The sequence below is a fragment of the Neltuma alba genome, unplaced genomic scaffold, assembly GCF_004799145.2.
Source record: "Neltuma alba isolate B1F8T4 unplaced genomic scaffold, ASM479914v2 tig00012259_pilon, whole genome shotgun sequence".
In the NCBI taxonomy this organism is placed as follows: Eukaryota; Viridiplantae; Streptophyta; class Magnoliopsida; order Fabales; family Fabaceae; genus Neltuma; species Neltuma alba.
In genome coordinates, this window is record NW_021636785.1 from 417731 (window position 1) to 443430 (window position 25700).

The window sequence follows — 25700 nt, forward strand, 5'->3', positions numbered from 1 at the left end:
TCCTTCATTTCAACTCTCTTAAGAAACGCATGGATTGTATCATGTATCACGCATGAATAAAGGCATCTGTGGAACAAATGAACCCAATAAATTGTCAAGAATCTCAGGAATCATTTGCCGCAAAAAATAAGACTTTGAGCTTCTGGAATTTTGTTTTTCGCCATTCCAACCCCAAGCATTGTTTCTCACCCAAACTCATCTTCCTCGTCAATCTTTAAGTTTCTAGAGGGAACACTTCACTTGGATAGCAAGAGTTTTCCTCACACCAGGGCATGCATCGCCATTCTTCAACAAAACCTTGGGATCCATTGGAACCGAACAGCTCATTTTCCCCAGGCATTGCTGCTCCACAATCTGCTTCGTCCCTGGCAGACTGCAATTCCCCACAGTGTAGCCACCGCAGAAACCCCAGGGGTCTCCGAAGCTCGCGAACTCTACACTCACAATCTTCTTATGGTTCGGGCATTTCAGTGCAGCTCCCGGGATCGCCTTTTCCACTATGGATTGGAATTCACTGTTCTTGCTCCCCCAGGATTTGACACTGGGAGGGTGATCATCTGTGATGTAACTGCAGATTGTGTCTCTGTCCACGGTTACCACCTCAATCTCTTTCGCTGTTGCAGGCGCCTCCTCCAATATGACCACCGAATTGTCTGTGTCTTTTAGCCAAGCTCTTGGGATGTGGTACCTGATGATGAATGGTTTGTAATCGACTTGAATATCCATTTCTTTTCTATCAACCTTGGAAACTCTCAAAACAAAGTCATGCAGTTTCACGGAACATGAACAGATATAATTTTTTTTGAATGCTGGGTGTCTGACACTTGGACCGTACATATATTATTGTTTGTTGTGTTCGATATCCATATAATATTACTTACTCTGACTGACTAGGCTGTCCCAGAGGAGAGAGGTAGCTCATCCAATAACGACCAATCCTTTTACCGTTTATCCAAATCACGCCCTTCCCCATGCCATTCATTCGAATGGCTACAGGTTCTCTTCCTTCTGGGGCATCAAAGTATGTCTGCAAAATGAATACAGAATGTATAAATGGTTGGTTCCAAAACATTCGTAGCTGATTGAATACTTTTCGGAAAGAAACAAATCATATTTGTATGCATGTGGTTAGTGCAATGATTAGACTTGGAAGTCTAATGGCATGACTTTGATGATTCCAGATAATTCTCGAAGCATACAATACCTTATACCAAGAGAGAGCTGGTTGACGTCCATTGACTGGTTTCCATTGTACCTTTTTTTATCCATCCTCGGTGAAGAGGCCAAGTTTCTCACCTTTGAGACCAGCCTGCAATGTGATGCCGTCAGCTATTTCATGTGTTGAATGTGTCAGTGTGTGTTTCGCCGTATTTACTTTGTCATTCTTCCAAGCATCTTCAGATTTTACCTGATGACCCCATCCGTTGACAGTAAGATCGATGGTTCCTGTATTCAGACCAAGGATGGTTATAGACTTGGGTCCGGCATACCTATGCTCCATTTATGCACCACTGTCCCGGATAAGGGAAAGGAATATAAAAGTTGCATAGTGTCCTCTTTATTAAGTGTTTCAAACTGGGAGGAAAGATAAAGTTATGCTTCTTACTGGGAGTCCAACAGTACTAGCCAAGATAGCTAGTGACCCCAACTTGAAATTTTGCATTTTGCTCGAATTCGAAAGATTTTTCCTGGTGACTGCGATGAGCAGTTCCTTAAGACCATCAAAATACCTTGATATCAAGCCCATTCTTCCTCTTAAAACAGTAATTGTCACTTTACCCTCTCATTTTTGTGTGCTTACCGACGTATTCACCTTTTACAAATGCAACCAATGAATGGCCAAGACTAAGGACACGAAGGACAGGAGACACTCCATTCTTCCTAGGCATGTCTGCTGGACTCAACACGATGCTACAATAATATTTTCGCAAGTTTCAATAACCAATTTTTTATGGATATACACCAGATGATTGGGGGTTTATGCGGTGGGAGAAAGAAACTCACCTAGTGGTGTACCATGCATAGTCAGTGGCGTCCTTAAGTAAACTGTAAAGTTCTAGAGGAAAACTCTGACTGGCCGGCATGTCCTGGGTAGTTGGAATGGCTTCTGTAAACACCTCCCAATTTTTGCTGTTTGCAATCTGTGATCTCTTGAAGTTCCTCGAATTGTGTTGCGAGGCAACCTGTGAATGCGAATAAGCTTCGGCCTCAGCTCCAGAATGTGAATTTTTTTCTCCAACTAGTAAATCTTGTTATGTGAGGAACAATTAAGTTACCATCTGAGTGTTATAGCCCACAGTCTCGCAATTAAGGAGGATGCTAATGGAGTGTGGCGGCAAAAAAAAGCTCTGACCGCTGAAGTCTACGTTTGCTCCTTCCTGTGTGTGGTTGTTAGTTAAGAAAGCAGCACATATACCACTTTCTGGTTTCCCAAAGACCCTAGTCTGCAAAACACGGACAAACATTTCCTTCTTTAAGATTTGCCAAATGTCAACAAATACAATGACATCCATCTGATGCGAGAGATGCTTAATTACTTCAATGTGCGCGCTCAGCTTGGTGACTCTAGCCGTTGCCCCGAGCAGAGCCTTCTTGCAAAGGTTTAGAGCCCTGTGAAGGTCCCGGAGGTGACCCCATTTTGGTTCTCTTCGCAGACCGTATTCATCAAGAGGAGCTTCATCATAATAACTGGTTGTTGTGAAAGCAGAGCTGGTTCTGCCGAAGTTTGTTCCGCCATGGTACTACGAGAGTTTGGAATTAAGCTATGGTTGTCCCGTTGGCTTAGATTTAAAGGAAGATTGATTAATATTTAATAGGTATAAGATCGTCAACATGTAGTAGTTGACCAATGATCCGTTCTCAGCGAAAAAGCGGGCAACTGAAAAGGCGAGATCTTCTGCACTTCTCTGGGATGGTGGGTCTCCGAACACTCTGTATCTGTAATGACAATTTACCAACATAAACGTGCTTAAACCTTAGTTGGAACTATCATTGCTAATTAGCAATGAATAAGCTGGATGTATATACTTACTGGGCAGTCCAGTTTTCGGTCCATATGGAAGGCTTGTACGGTTTGTTGGGGCCAGAAAAAGTATCCCCGCATTGCCTTCCGTTGCACTCATTGATCTGTGAAACGGAACATGCATGCAAAATCTCAGAAAATATAGAGGATATCTCATGGGAAGAAATGTCCATATTCATAGAAGGCTTCAAAAACTCACCACCGGATCAGGAGCGTCGGTTTGCTTACACATGATCCATGGAACTCCGACATTCTCTGACACTGCCATATTTGCAGCCCACTGAACGTAACCGTCTCCCTGGCCTTCCTAAGTTGCTTGGACATGATTGTAGTCTTTTTCAATCTGCGGCAAAATGAATCGCCTGGCACGTTTCTGACTTCATAGATATCTCTGAAGAATTATAATAATATGGAAAACCAGTTCAGAGGAACAGGAAGCTGTGCCAAGATGATGGGACCTCCTTGGGAGGCAAACATCTTCTCGGCATTCATTTTATGGTTCACTGTTGACACGTATTTTTCCATGTGGAACTGCTAATATAACGCAGTTTAGGCTGAACACACCATAGCATTATCTTCCTGAAAATACAATGGACTTGAAAGTTGAAGATCATGAAGAATATGAGGATGTTACCTTGAAGGGGTCATTGTCAGTTTGCCTCTACTATATAGTAGCTGATTATAAATATGTAAAACTCATTTTATAATATAAATTTAGAATCAGAGGAGTATATAAGAAGGATGTCACCCGTAATACTTCTATATAGTAGCTGGTTTACTCTTGGTTGCCCTCAATGTATATAATATGAAATTCATATCAAGTTATACTATTTACGATGCATTATGAATAATGCAACTTCAAATTTCATTCAATACATTAAAAAAACATGATTAGTTGCATAATATACATGACGCCAATGCCTTCCCCCCCCCCCCCCCCCCGGGGTCTGTCATCCATTTTTACGCAATCACACATCGTTTAGCTTGGAGCCCCGTGAAAGTCATGAGCGGAAAATACATTCATAGAAGGAAACAAAAACGTATTGGCCCCTGGTGCTTGATCCCTGATCCACCTTGGACTTTTGCCTTTTAACTTCCCTTAAATTACATGTATTTTCATTTTTTTAAAAATGTATGATTTAGTTTAATGTTAATTTTTAAATAAAATGTTGTGGATATAAAATATTTTAATCAGGGAATTATAAATATTTAGTTCAAGTACTCTCTCGCACAGGAAGAGGGCTGAAATGAAAGGACGTGCAAAAAGAATTGGCGATCGAGAGTTAGCACCAAGTTTGAAAGATAAACCTTTTGATCAATGAAAAGTAATACTACCTCTGGTCTTGAATGTAAGACCTCGTTTATTTTTTATTTTAATCCTAAATATAAGATCCCAATCAATTTTGTTTCTAATATTTATGTTTTTTTTCTTAAGATAGTCCTTCTAACAATGATAGTTCTAGCTAATATATTTGATTAGCAAGAATATTTTAGAAAAAATAATACCTATTTATTACAAATAACTAACTTAATTTCTGTACAGAAATTCCATAATAAAAATTAATTTGAAAATTTGTCTAAATTTTAAATTCTGAAAAGTGTGTGTGTATAATAATCTGACAATTCAATTTCTAAAAGAGCATTGTCTTTGAATTTGATTAATAATTTCTAAGAAAAAAAATTGTAACCTGGAAGAGTCCAGTGAGTTTACAAGGAAGCGACATTATATTCGTGCTTCAAATGTTGGCCCCAACTCTTATGCAGCAGCAGCTTGCCTCGTTACCAATATGATATAATTATACTTTTCTGATTCTTAATATAAAACCTATTTAACTAATTTGATTAGATTAAGAAAGTTAGGTAAGTTAGTTAATTATAAGAAATATAACATGTTTTTCCTAAAATATCATAATCATTTCCTTAATGTCTTCCCTCTCTATTCTACTTGATTATGGTTGAGGGAGTATCTATAGGGGTAATTTAGAAAAAAATTGATAAATATAAAAAATAGGTCTTATATTTAGGATTAAAATCAACTCAATAATTAGGTTTTATATTAAGGACCGGAGGAATACCTTTTAAGGGATTACTTGCCCCGAATTCAAAGGAGTTGTGACTACCATAAAATAATACTATCTCCGGTCCTAATTATAAGAGCTAATTGACTAATTTGAGGAGATTAAGAAAATAAGTTGAGTTAATTATTTGTAATAAATAGGTGTTGTCTTTTTTAAAATATCCTTACTAATCAAGTGTATTGGCCAGAAATACTATTATTAGAAGGATTATCTTGGAAAAAATATATAAATATGAGAGACAAAGTGAATTGGGGTCTTATATTTAGGATCAAAATAAAAGCCAAACAAAATGTTATATTAAGGACCAAAGGTAGTAAATAACTATTAAATATTCCTTAAACTTCTACGTTCTAATTTTTGGCCCAAAATTTTATGTTTTAATCAAATGGTAATCTTTGCTCACAAAAAAAATCAAATGATAATCATATTTTAGGTTTTCAATCACGCAGCAGAAAACAAAGTTTCCATCTTTACCAAAAGAAAGCATAAAAAAGTGGGAAGAGCGAAACTTGAAAGGAGAGCGGGCGGTGGGTTAAATGGTCCAATCAGGGCCCGAGATTGTGGTATTGAAGTACGTGGGTATCACAAACTACAGCTGGCAAGAGCTGGCTCTCCAGGCCGGGTCCAGCTCCCCAGTCCCCAGAATTCGCTTTTCTGCTTTTTACTTCATATTGATGACATTTCATTCCTTTCCGTCCTCGGAGTCTCCTTTCTTTTGCTTTCGGGGACTCCTCCACGGGTCCGGTTTCTCTCTATCGGTTTTCTCAGTATTTTTCAGAATCTATAAATCCTATTCGTTAAATTTATCTGAGCGTTCAAAAGGGGACACATCATGTGGTTTCAAAACTGTCTCTCAACCGTCCGTTTTGTTGTAATCCCGACCGTCCATTTAATTCCTTCTTTCGGCCAAATTCCTATCATTTAAAGAATGCAGTCCGCTACTGAAAAGCGAGTGCTTATCGTCAATGAACACTGTCGTAGATGGAGAAAATCAAAACAATGATGATTGTATTGGGGGCGATTTTGTATTGAGGTGATTGTATTGGAGCGATTTTGATGAGAAATTGAATCAGATGATGAGCAACGATGATTGTATAATATTCTAAGCATAGACCGCTCTGCGACCTAATGCAGTTTCTGGGTTTGTAGTGGAGCTTTTTTTTTTTTTTTTCCTGAATCAGATTGCCTTAAAGCTTTCGAACATGTTGATGCTCGCCTGATTATGTTCCACTTGAGTTTTCCCAACCTGAACAGAACTGCCCCACACAAAAACTTATGCGTACTGTTTTGGGACTATGCTGTTTGAGCTGATGAGTGTTAAGAAACGTGCTGGGGATGATTATCATGATGAAAAAGAAAAAACTTTGGTTATTTTGGGTTAGTGGACTGGTGAATGGTGAGAACGAACGAAGCTTCAAGATTACGACACGGTTTTGACAGAACAAATGGAGGAGGCCATCAAGCTTAGTTATCTTTGCACGGCTGATCTTCTATTGAAACGGCCAAGCACGCAGCAGGTAGTTGGGCTGCTTAGTGAAGGAAAACGAAGGGAAGGAATTGAGTTGTTTTTTTTTTTTTTCCTTCAAAATTTAATTATCCCATTGGTTGAGAGCTTCCCGTGGGAGAAATGCACGAAAAAGCAATTATAGGATTGTGTTCCTTTGAGATTGATGAGTTCTTCTGCTTTTCAGTTTTCACCAGCCATCGTTGGAAGGGGAAAGCTTTGATGAGAGTACTCTCAGAAGACAGAACTTGATCTCTTTTATATGTTCAACGTAGTCATTACTTTATATGTTCCCTTGATCTCTCCATACATTAAAGGTGAGTTCCACCAAGCAACTTTTTTCACAACTTCGAAAATTTTAATTTTAATTTGATAAAGGGATTATCAGCGGCCCGTTTAGTCGTTTACTTTAGCAATGAAGACAAAGTCACTTGAAAAGAATTTATAATTTGAAAATAAATATAATTAAATCTTTTTTCTTTCTTCTTATTCTCCTCCTTCTATATTTGAATGAAGAACTAAAAACAAAATGCACGCAGAACCTGCGCATGAAATGAATAACATCTTAAAACAAAGAAGTTACATATTCCAGCAACAAAATGCAAGCTCACTTACAAAGGATGTCATCCTTTTTTGAAAAAAAAAAAAAGAGTTTTTTCATCAGAAAGCTGCAGTCCTGCCATGTTCAACCACAAAGCTGCAGAAGGCCGCTGCTCTGCTCGCATCTGAGGGGTCTAAAAATGTTTTAATGGATCTGAAAACGAATGGCTACGGTTTAATTGAAACAAACGGTTCAGATGCATCTCATGATAGTCTCATGATGTGGCGCATTATGATATATTCAATCATTTGAACGGATAGGATTTTGAGCTTCTGAGAGAAGATACTGAGAAAAAGTGCCGCTGAGAGGATCTGGTTCCCTCCTCCACTATGCCAAAAAAGTTCAGAACTTGATCAACACGACCGCTATATGAATTAGTATTTCCAGCTGGAGAAGCTAAAATCGGAGCCAGGAAGTTTTGGGTGTAAACAAAGAAGTGAACTGCAATGAGTGCCTCGAGGTTCATAAAGTGTGTCACCGTGGGTGACGGAGCCGTCGGCAAGACTTGCATGCTTATTTCCTACACCACCAATACTTTCCCTACGGTGAGTTCATTTGTTTGTTCTCTAGGAAAATGTATTAAAGATGAAGAGAGATTGACATTCTTCGCATTCGAACTCGTTTTGTTGCTGGGTTTTGTGGAACCGAGGAAGTTGTGAGGATGGGGCTCGTTGTTTCTGAAGAAAAAGAAATGTTCTTGCGTTGTTTTTCTTTATTCCATTATTTTCCCTTGTTCACAGTGTCTCCTCGGCTCTGTTGTCTTGGACCTTCTGCCTCGAGTTGTTATTGCAAATCTTTGTTCAAAAGAAGCAACGTTGAGTTGCTATAATCAAGCAATCTTCGCGGACCTTTCTTCAAGGCGACTGTTGAATTCGATCGGTGATTGATTGTTGGGTGGAAAGTGTAAAGGGAAAAAAATTATGCTTGAAACTTGGTCTCTTCCTAGACACGATTTTCTTGCATTGAAGTGGAGTTTGGGAAATCAGCAGCCGCAGTGCTATTAACTAGATCCTTTATATCCATTGATATACTGATTATATCTTGATAATTCCTCTCTTAGATGTTTTTAGGTGTTCATGGGACGTGACGGGACCGGGACCGGCCCGGTAAGCAGGAATCAAACAAGGATTTTGTCCTGTGTCCCGTCCCGATCCTGTCGGGACCAGGACAGAACCCGAACGGGACATCTTCTCTTTTTTAAAAAAAAAAAGAAAAAAGAAAAAAATAATTTTTTATATTATTTTTTTATATTATAATGCTTATTTTTTATTGGATTTCTAAAAATAAGAACATCATAAAAAAATATTATGTAGAAAGCTCAATTATATAGTATAAAAAAGATATAAAAATAATACTGTAAAAAAAAATACAGGAAAAAAACACTATATAATGTCTTTATAAATTATTTTATTGAGGAATGAGATTTTGTTAAGATAATATTATAACTTAAGAGCTAAAAATCACTATAAAAATAATAATTATTATTAATAAGTAAATTAAATAATCTAATAATAATTATTAATAAATACTGATCCCGTCCCGTACTTGTCCTGTCCCGAAATTTTTTTTGTTTCATCCTGTCCCGTCTCGAATTCTCCGAGACCGGAACGGGACAAATTGAACACCTCTAAATGTTTCTCTGTTTTGAAATGTAATCATTGTTTGAGGCGGGATTCTGCAGTGTTTCCACTGCCTGGAAGCCCTGTAATTCTTGAAACTTGATGAATTTGAATTTGAGTAATGACATTAAAACTTCGTTCCTTTATTTTAATTGATGATGCAGTAATCTCAATATCCATCGCTTTGCTCTGTTTGACTTGCCTTTGTCACTTTGCTCTCATACGAGCATAACTTGACATGCAATGACTGAAACATCCTTTGTCTATTTGTAATCATTGGCGACAGGATTATGTACCAACTGTCTTCGACCATTACAGTGCAAATGTGTTTGTGAATGGAAGCATTGTGAATCTGGGGTTCTGGGATACAGCTGGTAATCTTCTATTAACGGTTACGTCTCATTTTTCTTGGTCGTTCTGAAGAGTCCTGCCACTGTTCCGATGTTTTAATGACATGAAACAGGCCAAGACGATTACGATTGATTAAGACCTTTAAGCTATCCTCAGACAGATGTATTTCTGGTAGCATTCTCTCTCATAAGCAAGGCAAGCTATGAAAACGTCGCCAAGAAAGTAAGATGCGTTTTTATTCTTTTATATTTGTTCTGTCCCTTTCTTTTCAGTACTAATGGGTTCTTCTCTCTTTTTCCAGTGGGTTCCTGAGCCGAGGCACTTTGCACCTGGCGTCCCAATTATTCTAGTTGGGACAAAACTTGGTTAGAGTCTTCTTCCTTCGTTATATTCACTTGCATTGCCTATGTTAATACAGGTGTTGACTGGCTAAACCTGGGTGCACTCATAATTCATAGGCATCAAGTTATGACCAAGAGGAACCATTCAATAGAGTTTCAATTTCAAGAGACACATGATGCCGTAAACCAATTTTAGGGATAGTTAACTTTCAATATAATGTTATTACTCCAACCTACCAATTTAACATGTGAGTATCAGAATATAGCTGAGAGAACAATGAAGTCAGGACCACTGAACCAAAGTTCTCAGCTGTTTTCCCCAGTCAATTAGTTCCTTACTACGAACTTATGTTTATCTTTTGATCTTAGGTGTTTTCATTGTATACTGATCTATATAGGAGCTTTTCTTTATGATGCTTAATGGAGATAGGTATTCTCATTAACCGCATAACCGTGACAAAGTTTGTGATATGGTAGGGATGGAAAGGCGAATGTTACCCAATTGTTGAAGCTTATCGTATGATTAAAAGATAAATGGTGAATAGATAGCAGCATCTTAATTCGATTTGTGTTCAGAATTTTTTATTTGAGTGACGAAAGTGCCCTGGTAAATCTTCATCTTAATTCCCTTTCTACTTTTCTGTACAGAGTCTTCAGAAGTCTTGACGTTTGTAGTGTCTCAGATGATTAAGATGGAACGAAGTGTAGCTGCCTATTACACAACTCAGTGCATTGGTGTAGGATAATGTTTTGCAAATAATCTTGAATTCATGAATTATTTGAATTTCCACTTCAAGTATCATATAACAAAAGTGTTGTTTACAGCGCCAAAATTTTTGTCAATAGTTTTCAGATAGCATCTTTAGGAATATGTTTCCTCCTAAATATATGGCTAAAAGCATGTAGTTGATGGATTCATTTTTAGACAATTCTTGGCTAGTTTGCTTTGATGAATCATGGCAGCTGAATCTGTCTTTCAGATCTTCGGGATGATGAGAAGTTCCTTCTAGACCACCCTGGTGCAGTGCCCATCACCACGGCTCAGGTGTATGTTACTGCTTTTATGTGTTCTGTTTGTCTATTAGCCTTTGTTTGTTAGTTAAAAGTCGGAACTTAAACTTACTGATGAATGCTCTTATTCTCTATCTTTTTTGAAGGGGGAGGAACTAAGAAAACTTATTGGCGCTCCTGTTTATGTTGAGTGTAGTTCAAAAACTCAGATGGTAAATAAATGTTATTTGCATCTTTAAAGTTAATGGAGTAAAAGCATGCTATAACATGATTGATGCCAATCCTTGTGTGAATACAGAATGTGGAAGCAGTTTTTGATGCAGCCATCCAAGTTGTTCTCCAGCCCCCGAAGCAGAAGAAAGAGGAAAGAAAGGGGCAAAAGGCCTGTTTTATTTTGTGAGATCTTCCCTTGTTTTTACATGCTAGTTATTGGAGGATGACATGACCCTAGCCATTTACCAGTAGTCTTCACTCTTCACTATGCTATTTATATGCTGTTTCCACCCTATAGGAAGCAATTGCTCCATGGCTCCAACACTGACTGTATTTGTGACTCATGAGCATCCAAGTTAGTTGTTTGTGTGTGTATCTGTATGGGCATGATGTCGAGACGTTTGGAACCCTTCACGTACAAGCTTGCTGCTTCCCTGACGTTTTCTATTGAGGCTATTTCGTTTGTGGGCATGACTTTATTCATGTTGTAATCTAATATGCTATAACGTTCCTTTGGATGTGAACTATGTAATATGTAATTATGGTTATGAGCTGTTTAGCAGAGTGATTGCAGTTCATTCTCTTTAGTGTTAATTCTGTAAAATGTATCTGCAGCGGTCTAACCAAAAGCTTAGCTTGAATTATCTAATATAAAAAATTCTCAGATGACGAAAAGCTGAGAAAACTTGCAACTTGAGGCAAGTTAAATGACAAGCGAGTTGAATAAAACCTGTACTTGAAACAAGAAATCTGAACTCACAAGAATATACCCTTCCGTTACCTAATTATTGAGTTGATATTGGTTATAAATATAATATCTATTTTTTATATGTATTAATTTTTTTAAATTATCCTTGTTGATTGAGTAGGAGATGAGAGGAGGATATCAAAGAAGATGATTATGATGTTTTAGAACAAAAAAATATATTTTTTTTATAATTAACTGATTTATCTAATTTTTTTAATTAAATTAAATTAGTTAAATATATCTTATAGTAAGAATAGAAAGAGTGTAATGGAGAGTTATTAGCAACTTTACATACTTGGACAGGGGAGTGTACATCGCCCTTGACATTTTTCAGAGGGAATGGCACACGATGTTTCTCCAACTTTATCAGATTCTCAGCGTTGTCTGTTTTTCGAGTCGGTGATATTTGAAAGATTCTTAAATAAACTTGATTTTAAAAGAAGGGTCTAGTGAAAAAAAAGTGCTCTCAATACATTCTTATGATTAGCTCGGCCTTATTACTCACGGGTTGGCTGATGCTATCAGGCTGCTTGGGATTTCTTTCACCCCCACCAATTGTCTTCTCCTCGTGATCTTTGTAGTAGAACTTTGCTCAAAAAGACAGAGAGATACACGTGTTGAACTAATTTTACTTGAGATTAAGGATGACTTTCTCCGACAATGATTTATTCTTTCTCAGTAAGCTTGAACTTCGGATATTGCAAATATCTTGAAATCTTTGTGTTCAAACTTGCATAACTTGAGCTGCTACTTTTGCATATACATATAAAGCTTTGATTGGGCAAAGAAGCAGGAAGGTGCGCCTTGTAGTATCTCACTAGGATGCTGGAAAGAAACTCATGCCTTTACAGTTGTATTTTTGGCAACTGGCATGTGGTAATATGGTCCCATCCCACGGAGTAATTGGATTTTACTATTTTACGTAAATTATTTGAGTGCTACGCCAATCCCTCATAAAAATTTACTTCTCAACTTTATTGATTTAATATTAAAAAAAATATCTGAGTAGAATACTTAATGGTATTCTCAGCATCATTGATGTGATACGGGATTCTGTAACTACTTGCTGATCTTAATTTAATTATGGTCAATTAAAACTGGGGACAGAAAAGGCTTTGGAAAACTTGAAAAACAGTGTGAAATGGCAAACATCTTTCAAATTCCCACATAATTTGTGAAAGGCGATAGATTCTTGATATCTTATTTTGCTCCATTTGTTGAGGAATATATACTGTGCCCACTTTCACGAGTCAACAGTGGACAAATGGAACTCATGAAATCGCTCAACATCTCCCTGGAAACCACCCGCCCATTCCCTCCATTAAATATGCAGTGCCTGTTTTCTAGCTTACCATAATTCTCATTTGGTTTGCATTCCTCTTCCTCGCCCCACGTTAATGGCGTCCAAGAGAATTCTGAAGGAGCTCAAAGACTTGCAGAGAGACCCCCCAACGTCATGCAGTGCAGGTAGAGCACACGTGAAAACAACTTTAACTGGTTCTTCTTTTTCCTTTGATTTCCCCTGAATGTGTTGTGATATGGCTATTATGGTGACAAACAGGTCCTGTTGGAGAGGATATGTTCCATTGGCAAGCAACCATCATTGGTCCTAATGACAGTCCCTATGCTGGCGGTGTTTTCCTTGTTACCATCCATTTTCCTCCTGATTACCCTTTCAAGCCTCCCAAGGTATGCACCACAAGCTATTCTCTTGGGAAAAATAATAGTTTAAGACTCGACTTATATCAATGATAGATAAGAACTTTACAAATCAAAGCTCTTTTCAAGAATTAAATCATCCATAATACTTCCTAAAGGTGCCGCTCATATTTCTTAAACATACAAATTTATTTATTTGTTTATTTCTATGTTACGATGAATAAAATTATCTTGTAACAGTTGGCAGATCTGTTAATAACTCTAGAAATTCTTGGTAACTTTAAGAAATATAAAAATGACATAGTTTTATGATATTTGAAAGCTATTTTGAAGTCTTTACATAAGTTCCTGATAATTTTTCCTTTATTTTTACCCACATATTCATTCTCTTGTTACTTGCCATACATACTCAAGTTTGTCTTCTGATAAGTAGATTTTGAAAACATACTTGGCTATCATATCTACAACAGTCGCATATGATACAGTTTCAGTCTTGAAATATTGATGCTTCATAATTTGTCTTAAACTTTCGAATTTCTTCCCAATGTTTATAGCAGACAGCTGATGTTAAAAGAGCTGTTGGCAGGTTGCATTCAGGACGAAGGTGTTCCATCCCAATATAAACAGCAATGGAAATATCTGTCTGGACATTCTCAAAGAACAATGGAGCCCTGCCCTCACCATATCCAAGGTTAAGTTTTGCAGCTCTTAAAGGATCCATTATATTCCCTATATCAGAAGCGACTTCAATTTTTCTCCTTAAGAAAAATTGTCTAACATCCTTGTCCCTTGTATATTTATGACAGGTTTTGCTGTCAATTTGTTCCCTGCTAACGGATCCGAACCCAGATGACCCGCTTGTTCCAGAAATTGCTCATATGTGCAAATCTGACAAACAGAAGTATGAGTCGACTGCTAGAGGGTGGACCCAGAAGTATGCCATGGGCTGATCAGACTCTCCTAATAATTGCCTCTCTTTCCCGCCACTCCAAATCAATCCCCTTTATACTAAAGTGGCCTTGACCTGAGCCATTACCATACATGTACACCCTCCTATGACTATGAGAATTGTTCTAAAGGCTTTACCTTTGTAATTGTATCGAGTTTTCTATCTAAGAATAAATAAACATGCTCGGATCTTCTTCATCTTACAAAACAGCCTGCCTAAACTTGTTTCTATGGACCCACCAGTCTCTCATTTTCTGTGATGCCATGCAGAAGTACATCCCCCCTAATCCCTGCTTCATATTATTGATATCTTGCGTTAGATTTTGCATTTGATCCAAAACCTTCCGTTGATCTTTTTTGGGCAAGAACAACGCGCTAATACCTCCTATCTTGAATTCCCGTTCATGCTGTGATAAATATATCTTTACTCCCTAAATTCCAGCATGCTTGATAGCTTCTTCTTGTTGTTACAATCCTTGTGTCTCTTGAACTCATTCTGTAGCATCAGTTCTGAAATACACCGACATGAATACTAATTCTTTTTCTTGCTCCTTTCTATAAATCCCAAAACAATTTGCCACTCTTCTTTCCTTGATGTTCGTCCCGTGATGCGTTTCTTCTTGATATCTCTTAAAATTACTCGGTATTTTGTATTCCAATTGAAGGTTAAATATTTGACACTGGGTAGTCTTGAAAATGAACTCTTTCGCAATGATCTAGTATAATTATGATCGCGTTTGTACTGAACTCAAGTTGATATGTTTGGAAGAGTACAATTTCAAGAGTTGAAAATATCACTACTCGCTAATAAACAATGCAACTTTCCCGAACGGATCAAAACGACACGTCAGTTCCTTGCTACTATTGATTATTTCTATCAGCAACAAGTCAAGAACCATAGCAAGTCATCGTTCTGCTTTTCCAAAACCATTTTAGTTTGTTTAATTAGACACCTAACAGATCAAGGTGGCTACATTTCTTCATTATATAAAGTTCCCATAGGAGCTAAAGGCAGCAATAATTGAAGATATTAAACAGATCATATTATTTGAATTCCCATTAATCCTTTAATATAATTGCAACGATGGGCACACAAAAAAAAAAAGTAATGAAATTGAAGTGATTCCATCTGAGGCAAATCAAGCCAAGCCTCACAGAGTGTTATGGTGAGTGCAAGTTGGAGGATTTTTTGTGGTTGGCGATATTGCAGAAACAATAGGGCATGTCCAAATCTAATATTCTCTAAGCAAAATAACTCCTGTACTTGATTCCAAAGATGCAGTTGAGTGGGCCATATCACCCCCCTCACTTCAAATGCGTAAATTCATAGTTTACATCAACCTTGACGATTGACGAAACCGAAAGCATCCATAGGACTGCATATTAAGGAAAATGATCGAGATACACACATAGTAAAATTGTTTCAATTTCGCATATATATAATTAGAAGTAGTAGTCCAGCCAAGGAATATTTTATGAGAACTACATGCTGCGTGTGGAAAACCAGTATTTGACATATCATCTCATCCACAGGAACTGTACTATGAACAATTTTAACGAGCTTATATATATATAAGCAAAATTTTTCAACATTTTTGATAAAATAGTCAATTATATTATATGAAACAAGATAATCAAGTACATAAAGACAGACACACAATAACTATCGTATACCAGACACCGGCTTGTAGTTTCATATGACAAAATAGAGAGACCTTTGAGACAACTGCTACAATCATCCAAACAAAAGATCAGATAAAAACCAACAATTTTGGGAATAAAAGGTACACTAGCCAGCTTCTCCTGGCATGAGTAAAACCCATGGCTACAAATCAAAAGAAAGAGATATACGCCAAACAATAACTAAAAAAAATAGAGCACTACAACTATAGATAAAGCGCTCCGAAAATCTATATTATCTTGTAGGTTGAATTTTTGGATAAAATACCTGAGGAGTGAAGGAAATGAAAAGTGAAATCAGAGAATCAAATTTGAAGATTAGAAGACAATATAAGAAGGACAGTTTGGTATAGATCGTTCCACTGAGCATATGGTTGATGATGCATCTTTTCAAAATTTGGACCATTCCTTTTTTCTATATTAAAATAGTAGCATATTTTGTAATGGGTTTTACTTTAAAATTCCGATTCTCAAAGTTTTTGTCCAATGATGTCAGCTGATGGCTTTGGACAAGTTTTTCCAAATTTCATTGTCAACGTCGCATACATATATAGTTGTTGGTTCTGACGCACCGTCCTAACTAACATCCTGGTAAAACATTCCCTGCCACATTACACCTATAATTATTATCAACCATTTCAATTTAAATCTTCCTTTCTTAATTATCATCACTAATCACTTTGTGTCATATAATAGTAGTATAATAATAAATCACTTGAACATGGTCAACAGGGGAACTTTGGATTAATTAATTTAATATATTGATTTGACCCAAAAATATGAGCAGGGAATTACCTTTGTTTATGAAAGGAGTGTGAAAGTGAAACAGCAATTACAGCAAACAAAGGCAGTTTCTGTTGGACCTAACAAGAGATAAGGTAGAAAGAAAGAGGAACTGTACGGGGGACAAGGTCGCACAAATTGAAGAAGAAAGGCAGAACTTTAGACTTTGAATTTGTAGGACCCACATGTGCATCAGATTTTTAACGTTTTTAATCCAACTTTGAATGGATTTCCATTTCGTCAAGTAACAAAATAGATATCAGAAAAAATTCCAGTGCATTCATCTCATCTTCTGACGAGCAAAGCAACCATTATGACACCGCTTCTTCTTTTAAATATGGTTTTGGCCTTTTTAGATTTGTGGCTCCTAAAAGACCTTTTGGGGGTGGCTACAAGTCATCATCTTTAACTCTAACTACCATCACCTTAATTGGATAATAACTCCCAAACATTTATATGTCATCACACCTTTTGCGTAAGATAAGATCACATTCTTCATTTAGTGACACATATTCTCTCGCATATCATAGTTCTTTCCTCGTCTTCTTCCTCCTCCTTTCCTCTCACTATTGTAGTTCTTTCTTCTCCTTTGAGAAAACAAAAATAAAATGGAAAATTTATATTCTTTTTTGGAATAAAAACGAATCATGAATGGCATCATCATGATCATCAGGGTTGTCACGAAGCATGGACACGATGATTGATTCATATGAGATTAATTAGTGGGTAAAGTATTTTTATTTCAATTATTGTGATTTGTTATGGAATGTTTACAATTATGCATCTCACATATAGTATATTATTATGGCAGGAAACTGCCAACTTAACCTAAAGCCGTTAACTAGTCCTTATCTTTTGCGCCAAGCCAATCATATCTGCATAAAAATTCGGATGAATCTTTTGTATTCTTCCGGTTATAAATATAAGACTATTTTATAATCTTATATTTAGGATCGAAAGAATATATTTAGAAGAAAAGGACAGCAAGTTTGATTGTCTTTAAATTTGTTTTCATCTTCTTCTTTTTTACTTTTCTTTTAAACGTGCCATGGATTAATATAATTTTTTTATTAAACTGTGTTATTGTTCGATGGATGTAGGCATAAAACGAAATTGTTATGGGTAGAGAATCTGAATTGTCTCTGTCTCTTCCAAACTTGTGTCACTCTTTTGGAAAAAAAAATTAAAAATGAAGTGAAACTTTTTTATTTGTACGTAGCGGAGGAGAAGCTGGGTGGTGGAAGCAGTGAAGCAGGCCGTATGGGTACACATAATAGCCGGTAACAAGTAATCCGACCGGATATGACGGGTTTCGCGCGAAAACTTCTGGTTTTTATTGGAGGACAAAAATACTACTAACAATCTCCCTCTTTTTCTGAGCATCATAAAATTTTGCGCCCTCACTTTCCCCTCAGATTTCTCTCCCTTGCCGACACTTGCTTCTTCCCTCATAATCACCATCTTCATCTTTGTTTGGTTTTTTTTTCCTTCTTCTAGTTTTGAAAACAAGAAAAGAAGATAGGTGTTTCCTTTCACTCAGTATCATCGTCCAAAGAAGCAAGAACGCCACTCTTTTCTTATTTCTTAAAATATATTTGCTCTGTGAGCTTCCGAAATTTAGTTGCAGTAGGTGAGCTGATGCTATTTGGCGGTAATTTCGTTTAAAAATCATGTTAGGCTCAAACCATAGCTGCCTTCAAGATTTAGGTGTATTTTCTTTGTCTCGTCTTGTTTGTCATTCTGTATCTTTCCATTTTTTAATGCCTGCTTCTTCTTTTAAGAAAAGTTTAAAAATTTCATATCTCACGTGTTGTGGTGGGTTTTCTCCTTCCGTTTTGTGTTTCTTAACGGCTGTTATCCTGTAATTTTTTTTAATGGTAATCTGTTCTGGGTGCTATTTATAATCAGAAAATAGTATTCTAAAAGTGTGCATAGTAATGGAAGCCTTAGTTTAAACCATGGTTGCCCTGTTTTCCAGAGAATGAGATGATTCGTTCGGAAACGGAGAAGATTATCTTTGCTGGAGTTCGGCGAATTCACAGAGGAATAGAATTCATAGCTATTTTGGGATTTGAAAGGTGATTTGATCCAGAAGAGCAAAGCACAACAATGACCGTGGAGAGGGGAACTGTGTTGGTGGGGATAAGAATCGACAGCCAAAGCAGGCAGCTTCTAAACTGGGCTCTTGTCAAAGTTGCTCAACCTGGAGACTGCGTTGTTGCAGTTCATGTGGTCAAGTGTCCAGGTAATCCTTAACCAAAGGGAAAAAAAGTTCAGGGGATCATGTCCTAAACTTTCATGAAACGAAGTCATGTTCTGTTCGAAGTACAGAGTAACTTTATATATTTTGTTTCTTAGTTGAAACAGAGTGTTTTTCTCCTTCTTATTGTTGTCACTTTCATTTATACAGGTCAAGTTTCAAAAAATAAGCCCCTGCTGGACAATTATTTGGAGGTTTATGATGGCCTATGTGATGTGAAAAAAGTAAGTACAATGCAGCGCCCAACTGTTGTGTGAGCAAATTTTCAACTTGGTCATGAATTGTATAGCTCATTTAGTTTTTCAGAGATTAAAAGTTATCATGTGAATGGATTAGTTTAATAAAGCAACTCGTCAGATGTGAGTTCTTTTCTTAAGTGATCTAAAAAGGATCTCTGGAGAGCTAATGCGAGTTTGCTAGTTTTTTACACGTATTCATGGGAAGTTGACTGATATTTGCATATTGCAACTTGGCCTAACTGGGGTTCAGGTAAGTCTCATAGGTCAAATCTTCGGAGGGAGATCCGTTCGAAACATTCTTGTGAGAGAGTCAAAGAATAATTCTGCTCTGGCTCTAGTGGTTGGGTAAGGAATTTTATTTTCCAAAATTTTGAACTGGATTTTGTTCATCTGATTTTTTTTTCCCCTTAAAAAAAATTCGGACCAGTCTAAATCATATTTCACTTTCAGTGGTGGTGCTGCCACAGCAAAACATTGTGCCAAACGACTCCCACCCACCACAGATGTTGTAGCCATCCATGATGGAAGAATTGTCTTCAGAAGGTGTACCAATCTTAAACTACCAGGTTCGGTATTTTTAATGTTCTGGTCCTCAAAGAAGACCAGCTCTTACCTGACCAAAGACCACGACTGACTTGTTTCCCACGATGATAGGTCTTATACAAGATCCGAGGCCTAGCCTCACAAGCATGGATGACAAAGAATTCCTGTCTGAATATGGAGACTCCGAGGTTGCCACTGTGAAATCATTATTTTATGAAGAGACGAGAGAAGATGTGCCAGAATTCAAAGAAGTATTTGGCGGTGTTAAAGGGAGCAAGAAAGGGTATTCAAGAGCAATCTCTCTGTTTGTAGGTGACCCCTGTGAGCAGAAACTAGGATGGCCCTTGCTCCGAAGAGTTAATTCAGAAATATCAGAGACTCCTCTTTCGAGGAACTTGTCTGTAGTACAGTGGGTAATGAACTTACCAGATCGTTCGCCAAAGAAAAGTTCTTGCTTTTCATCCACGGAAGAAAGTCTCTCAGAAAGAGGCATCAGTGATGTTGAGGATGACAGACAGAAAAACAGTTCCCGTTCTTTATCTTTTGAGCTGCCAAAGGACTTGGAGGCGATTTTGGACGTGAATTCATTTGATTGCAAGTGGTTTAACATTGAGGATCTCAAGTCCTGGACTTCTCAATTCTCTTCAGGTCCAAAAATTTAATAGACCAAGCTAATTATGGTTAGAAATAGAAACATGTTAGATATTGAACTGGCATGGCCCTAACTTTGCCCATCCCTCTTTATAATTGATTGGCTTTGACTTTTAATTTAAAAAAAAAAAAAAAAGAATTAAAAAACTGAATCTGCATTAGGATTTCTGAGCTGTTTTCCATGTTCTTCTGTGTTTTAGACCTGAACTTGAATTTCCATTGCAGGAAATCTGATTGGCAAAGGAGGGAGTAACCGTGTGTACAAAGGGATTCTCCCTGATGGAAAACCAATTGCAGTGAAAGTTTTACAATCATCAAAAGAAGCTTGTAGAGATTTTGCACAGGAAGTGGAAATAATATCCTCTTTGAAGCACAAATACATAACCCCTTTGCTTGGAATTTGCGTTGCAGAAAATGCTTTAATCTCTGTCTATGAATTTTTCCCCAAAGGAAGCTTAGAGGAAAATTTACACGGTAAAGATTATGAACAGTTTTTTTTCCCCTATTCATTTTCACTTTTCGGATAACCTGATGCTAAATTGAAATTATAATGCATGTAGGTGAGAACAAGGATGGATCCATATTGTCATGGCAAGAGAGATTTAATATGGCTGTTGGCATAGCAGAAGCCCTAAATTACCTTCACAACGAAACTTCGAAGCCTGTTATCCACAGGGATGTCAAGTCTTCAAATATTCTTTTGTCCCATGAGCTTGAACCACAAGTACGTATGTAAATATTACTTTAAACTCCGTTAAAAGAAACATGTATGTTTGAAAATTTATGACATCACTTTAAACTCCCCTCTTTGAAATTGTGGCAGTTGACTGATTTTGGGCTTGCAATTTGGGGACCACAAGTTCATATTTTCTGACACAAGGAAGATGTAGTAGGAACATTCGGATATCTTGCTCCTGAATACTCATGTATGGAAAAGTAAGTGACAGGACAAGATAGATGTGTATGCCTTCGGTTGTAGTTCTTCTTGAACTAATTTCAGGAAAGAAACCAATCAGTTCCGAGATTTGCAAAGGACAACGAAGTTTGGTCGCGTGGGTAAGAAACTAATCCTACCTAGATAACTCTGACTTTGTTACAATACATAGATGAGTAGATGAACTATTTTATATATGTAATGATTTCAGGCAAAACCAATAATAGAGAGTGGGAAACATTAAAGCTTATGGACTCCATTTAGGGGGAAATTGACGAGGTCCAAATGCAGAGAATGGTAAGGCAGCAAATCTATGCATACAAGGGGCTTGAGGCTTCGTCCCAAGATGAACCAGGTAACAGCTTAAGATGTTAAGGTTCTTTGTTCGTCTTCATGGAGGCAATAAGCATGTTCAAACTTCAAACTCTACTTATGTTTGATGAATCTGAATTCAAGATATCATGAACCTGATACCATAATGATCTAAGTTAAGTAAGCTTTAGCTCATAACGTTAAGTATGTGCAGATACTGAAGATCCTTGAAGGAGAAGAAAGAGATGAGAATTTTCTGAGCTCCCAAGGGTTTGATAGTGAGCATACAGAAAACCAGGAGAATATAGACGACGAAGTGTATCCAAATTCAAGTGCAGAGTTACACCTTAGTCTTGCATTGCTTGATGTTGATGATGATTCTACTTCAAATAGCAGCAGTACAGAGCGGAGTAACAGTCTTTCTTTGGAAGAACACTTGAAAGAAGATGGAGCAGATCATCCAGTTTTGATTAGAAGTTTTTCTTTTCAGGAAAAATAAATCTATGATATCTTCGTTTATACGTAACATATAATACTTGAGTACATAGAGCACCCAACAATGAGGTGGTTGGTCGATGAAAAGGATTGTGGAGTTGCGTTTCCTGTGTATATATATGAAAAATAAGTAGACAAGGACTTGAGAATAATACACAGATTTTGAGCTACGGCGGCTCAGATACTTAACCTTTATTTTTCTTGTCGCAGCAAGACTCTTATCCTTTACTAAGGTGAGAATGAAAGGTCAAAAGCAAGAATGCTCTGTTTCTCTTGTGAGGTGAGTGACTTAGATGTGAGTTTATTCAAATGTGAGTTTATTCAAAACTTTTGAAATTAAAAATTAAACAAACACATATCCAGGGGAATTTTGTTACTTTTATTAGTAACTGAATTATTTTAATGATGCACGGGATAAATAATTTGAAATTTTTTTATGGTTGTAATAATCTTTCTAATATTTAAAGAGGTTTAAAGATCCAAAAATCACGAAATTTAATGAATATAGGGAAAGATTAAAAGAACAGAAAAATTATGAAATTCTTGGGAAATTATATTATTCATGGTTTATACAAAGTAAAAATTTTGAGAAACTTTATATTTTATATTAATAGAAGAAGCTCAAAATAAGTCATATCTTCATGAGTATTATTTTATTGAACAGCATTCAAAATATTTTGGTTTTACAACTATAATTCTATATTTCATATTGAATTAGAGTAATGTTTTCATAACTAAATACGGGTCAACGCTTCTAATGGAATATACTCGTATTTTTTTTGTTTTACAAGAATAATGAGGTGTTCCGGAGATTTTATACATTAATATACCATAGACACACACAGATGGATGAAAAAAACCTATTTTATTCCATAGTGAACAAAAATGGAGGGTTCAGGTTAAAAAACCAAAAAAAATGTAGCGGGGGGAATGTGGAGGAATGTTACAGAGTTACGTTATTTTAATTCGATCAGGTTTGATTTGCATCATTATTATTACATCCAGTACTTAATAAGATCTTACTTGATTTTTATTTTGATCTTAAATATAATATCTCAATTCATTTTGTTTATCATATTTATATTTTTTTTTTTCAAGTTAGTTCTTCTAACAATAGTAATTCTAACTAATAAATTTTATTAGTAAAAATATTTTTTGAAAAGATAACATCTATTTATTACAAATAATTAATTTAATTTTTTTATTAATCTTCTCAAATTAAACAACTAACTGTTAATAATTAGAATCGAGATAGTATAATACAGTAACGATATTGAAAAATGCGCAGCTATGATTACGATCTAAGAATCTTTCATTAGGCATGCGGACCCACAATGTGCAGATTTTCATGATGCCACGGAGCTCCTGCATTTTTATAGCAGAGGCCAAAAACAATTATAAGGCCCGGAAAAAGTTTTAAATTTTGGTAGATCAAGCTCTGTGAATTCTTGTTGTCAAAAAGCAAGTTCTGTCAATTCTGATAATGAATACGGCCCAAAAAAATGTCGATTTTGAATAGTTATAAATCAAAAAATTGTGAGCGGTCGACAATTGCAGTTCGAAGTCTGACCCTGAGAGAGACAGACCCGAAACAAACAGAAATCTGTGGAATCTCTCGAGTCTGAACCAATCCATTGGCTCTGGTGCTTCGAGTTTGCTCTATTTTCTGCAGAATGTGGCCATTTTCTTCTTAGGGTTTCGCTTGCCGCTCTCCGTCGCGCCATCACTAACTTCTCATCTTAAGGTTTGCTGAGATGTAGTTGTCTCTTGATTTACCTTTCATTCCTCGCTCTTGTTTTGAACCTCAATCTCTCTAATTTAGTTTTTATTTCTTTTCTTTTTCGATCGATTCTGTTACCATCTGAACTTTTAACCTGAAATTCCAGCAGAGCCTGCTCGCTTTGCACTCACTAGTTTTTTAACCTGAATGAACAATATAAAATAAAAAGCTTTATGGCTCTATTGTCGGCTAATTTAGTTTTATGCGTGCCTGTCTGTTCTTGAATTCGAGGAAGCGTATATGCATATATTCAATACGCTGCAGTTCTCTATATTGTCTGATTTAGTCGTTTGCGTGCCTTTCCTGAAAGAAACTCCCACCTGGATTGATAAAATTCTTTAAGCCCATCACGTTGAAGCTCGTCTCTTAGATTTTCATGGATTTTGCAGTTTGCTTGGTGCTCAAGTTTTTAAAAAGACTATAAATTTCATTCTTTTGCTATTCTTATTTGTTTGGATGTCTTCATTCGTATACTGTTGACTTCATATAGAAGGAATTGAATACCAGCTTCTGATATTTGTAGAAACCAAAATAATAAATCTCATTTTTCTGACTAGGTCCCCATCTTTACACATATTTGGGAATTCGTCATGGATGACGGTGAGCTTGATTTCCCAAATCAAGGAACATTCTCCGGTCCAAACATGGAAGAACTTCAGAGTACTGGCTCAATGGATAGTTTCTTTGAAGAGCTTTTAAAGGACGCACATGCTTGCACGCACACTCACACTTGCAACCCTCCTGGCCCTGATAATTCACATACCCACACTTGTTATCATGTGCATACCAAAATTGTTCCCGCACCTTCTGAAGAAAAGGCTGGCACTGATGATAGTGCTGGTACAGATTCTGCAGAAAAGAAGCCAAAAAAACGTTCTTCAGGTAATCGTGAAGCAGTTCGCAAGTATCGTGAGAAGAAGAAAGCCCGAGCTGCATCTTTGGAGGATGAGGTTGTAAAATTGAGAGCTTTGAATCAACATTTGTTGAAGAGGTTGCAAAATCAGTCTGCTTTAGAGGCTGAAATTGCAAGACTAAAGTGCTTGCTAGTAGACATTCGAGGAAGGATTGATGGGGAGATTGGATCATTTCCATATCAGAAATCAACTAATTTGAACCCGCCAACTGCACACTCGTCTGGTTCCTATTTGATGAATCCTTGTAATGTGCAATGTGGTGATCAGGTGCATTGTCTTCATCCAGGAGCAGATGGCAAGAATACAGAATATTTATCAACTGACGGGCAAGGATTGAATGGTTGTGAATTTGAAAGCATCCGCTGCCCAGCAAACCAGAATTTGGGTCTCAATGATCTTTCTGGCTGTGGAGTTGGACAGGAGGTGTCCAATATCAAGTCTTCTAAAGCAAATAAAAAAAAGGTGAATCCTCATTCCCCTATCTCTCTGATTCTAGCATGGATTATTAATTTCATACCAATTTATGTATAAGCTTGATGCCATTCAAGTTGCCAGTGAATGGTATAATCTGCCTAGCATGTTTGATCTTTGTTTGTGATCCTATGCTTTCTGTTTATCTTGTTGTATTTTTTCTTTTTCTGGATAAAATCTTGGCCATCTCAATGTTATGTCTGGATGTAATGCTGAAGGTTAATTGTTAGATCTTCAGATCAATGACCTTTAACTTCCACTAGGATGCCTGTTTTATTTTTTTTGCCAAAAGAGGATCCCTGGTTTTGGAAGGGTTGTTGACCATAATTTTAAGTTCATAACTTCATCTAAGAAAGCATGGTGCTTGATTGCTTGTAAATGTTGCAATATAATGACTTAGACTTACCTGAGTAGTAAACATGTCAAGGATGCATGGCTCCTAACCTGCTAAGGAGATCATTTGACCCATGAGAAGGCGAGGGAGATGTACACTTGAACATTTTATTGTGATCATTTTACTTTTATGATTTTCGAAAATTTTGT

The 25700-nt window shown here is 36.8% G+C and overlaps 2 protein-coding genes and 3 pseudogenes across 2 annotated transcripts; 4 read left to right on the forward strand and 1 right to left on the reverse strand.

Annotated features, from left to right (window-relative positions):
- Positions 1 to 222: 222 nt before the first annotated feature.
- LOC114725657 (beta-galactosidase 13-like) lies at positions 223 to 4746 on the reverse strand (annotated as a pseudogene).
- Positions 4747 to 7558: 2812 nt separating this feature from the next.
- LOC114725647 (rac-like GTP-binding protein RAC1) lies at positions 7559 to 11344 on the forward strand (annotated as a pseudogene).
- A 1447-nt stretch (positions 11345 to 12791) lies between these two features.
- Positions 12792 to 14690, forward strand: LOC114725645 (ubiquitin-conjugating enzyme E2 10). Its single transcript, XM_028912174.1, has 4 exons — positions 12792 to 12955; positions 13050 to 13177; positions 13734 to 13838; positions 13954 to 14690. The coding sequence occupies exons 1-4, from the start codon at positions 12886 to 12888 to the stop codon at positions 14095 to 14097; spliced, it is 447 nt and encodes a 148-aa protein (XP_028768007.1). The 5' UTR covers positions 12792 to 12885; the 3' UTR covers positions 14098 to 14690.
- A 3219-nt stretch (positions 14691 to 17909) lies between these two features.
- Positions 17910 to 21971, forward strand: LOC114725642 (receptor-like cytosolic serine/threonine-protein kinase RBK1; annotated as a pseudogene).
- A 1677-nt stretch (positions 21972 to 23648) lies between these two features.
- Positions 23649 to 25414, forward strand: LOC114725643 (basic leucine zipper 23-like). Its single transcript, XM_028912170.1, has 2 exons — positions 23649 to 23741; positions 24334 to 25414. The coding sequence occupies exon 2, from the start codon at positions 24363 to 24365 to the stop codon at positions 25215 to 25217; it is 855 nt and encodes a 284-aa protein (XP_028768003.1). The 5' UTR covers positions 23649 to 23741; positions 24334 to 24362; the 3' UTR covers positions 25218 to 25414.
- Positions 25415 to 25700: the final 286 nt, after the last annotated feature.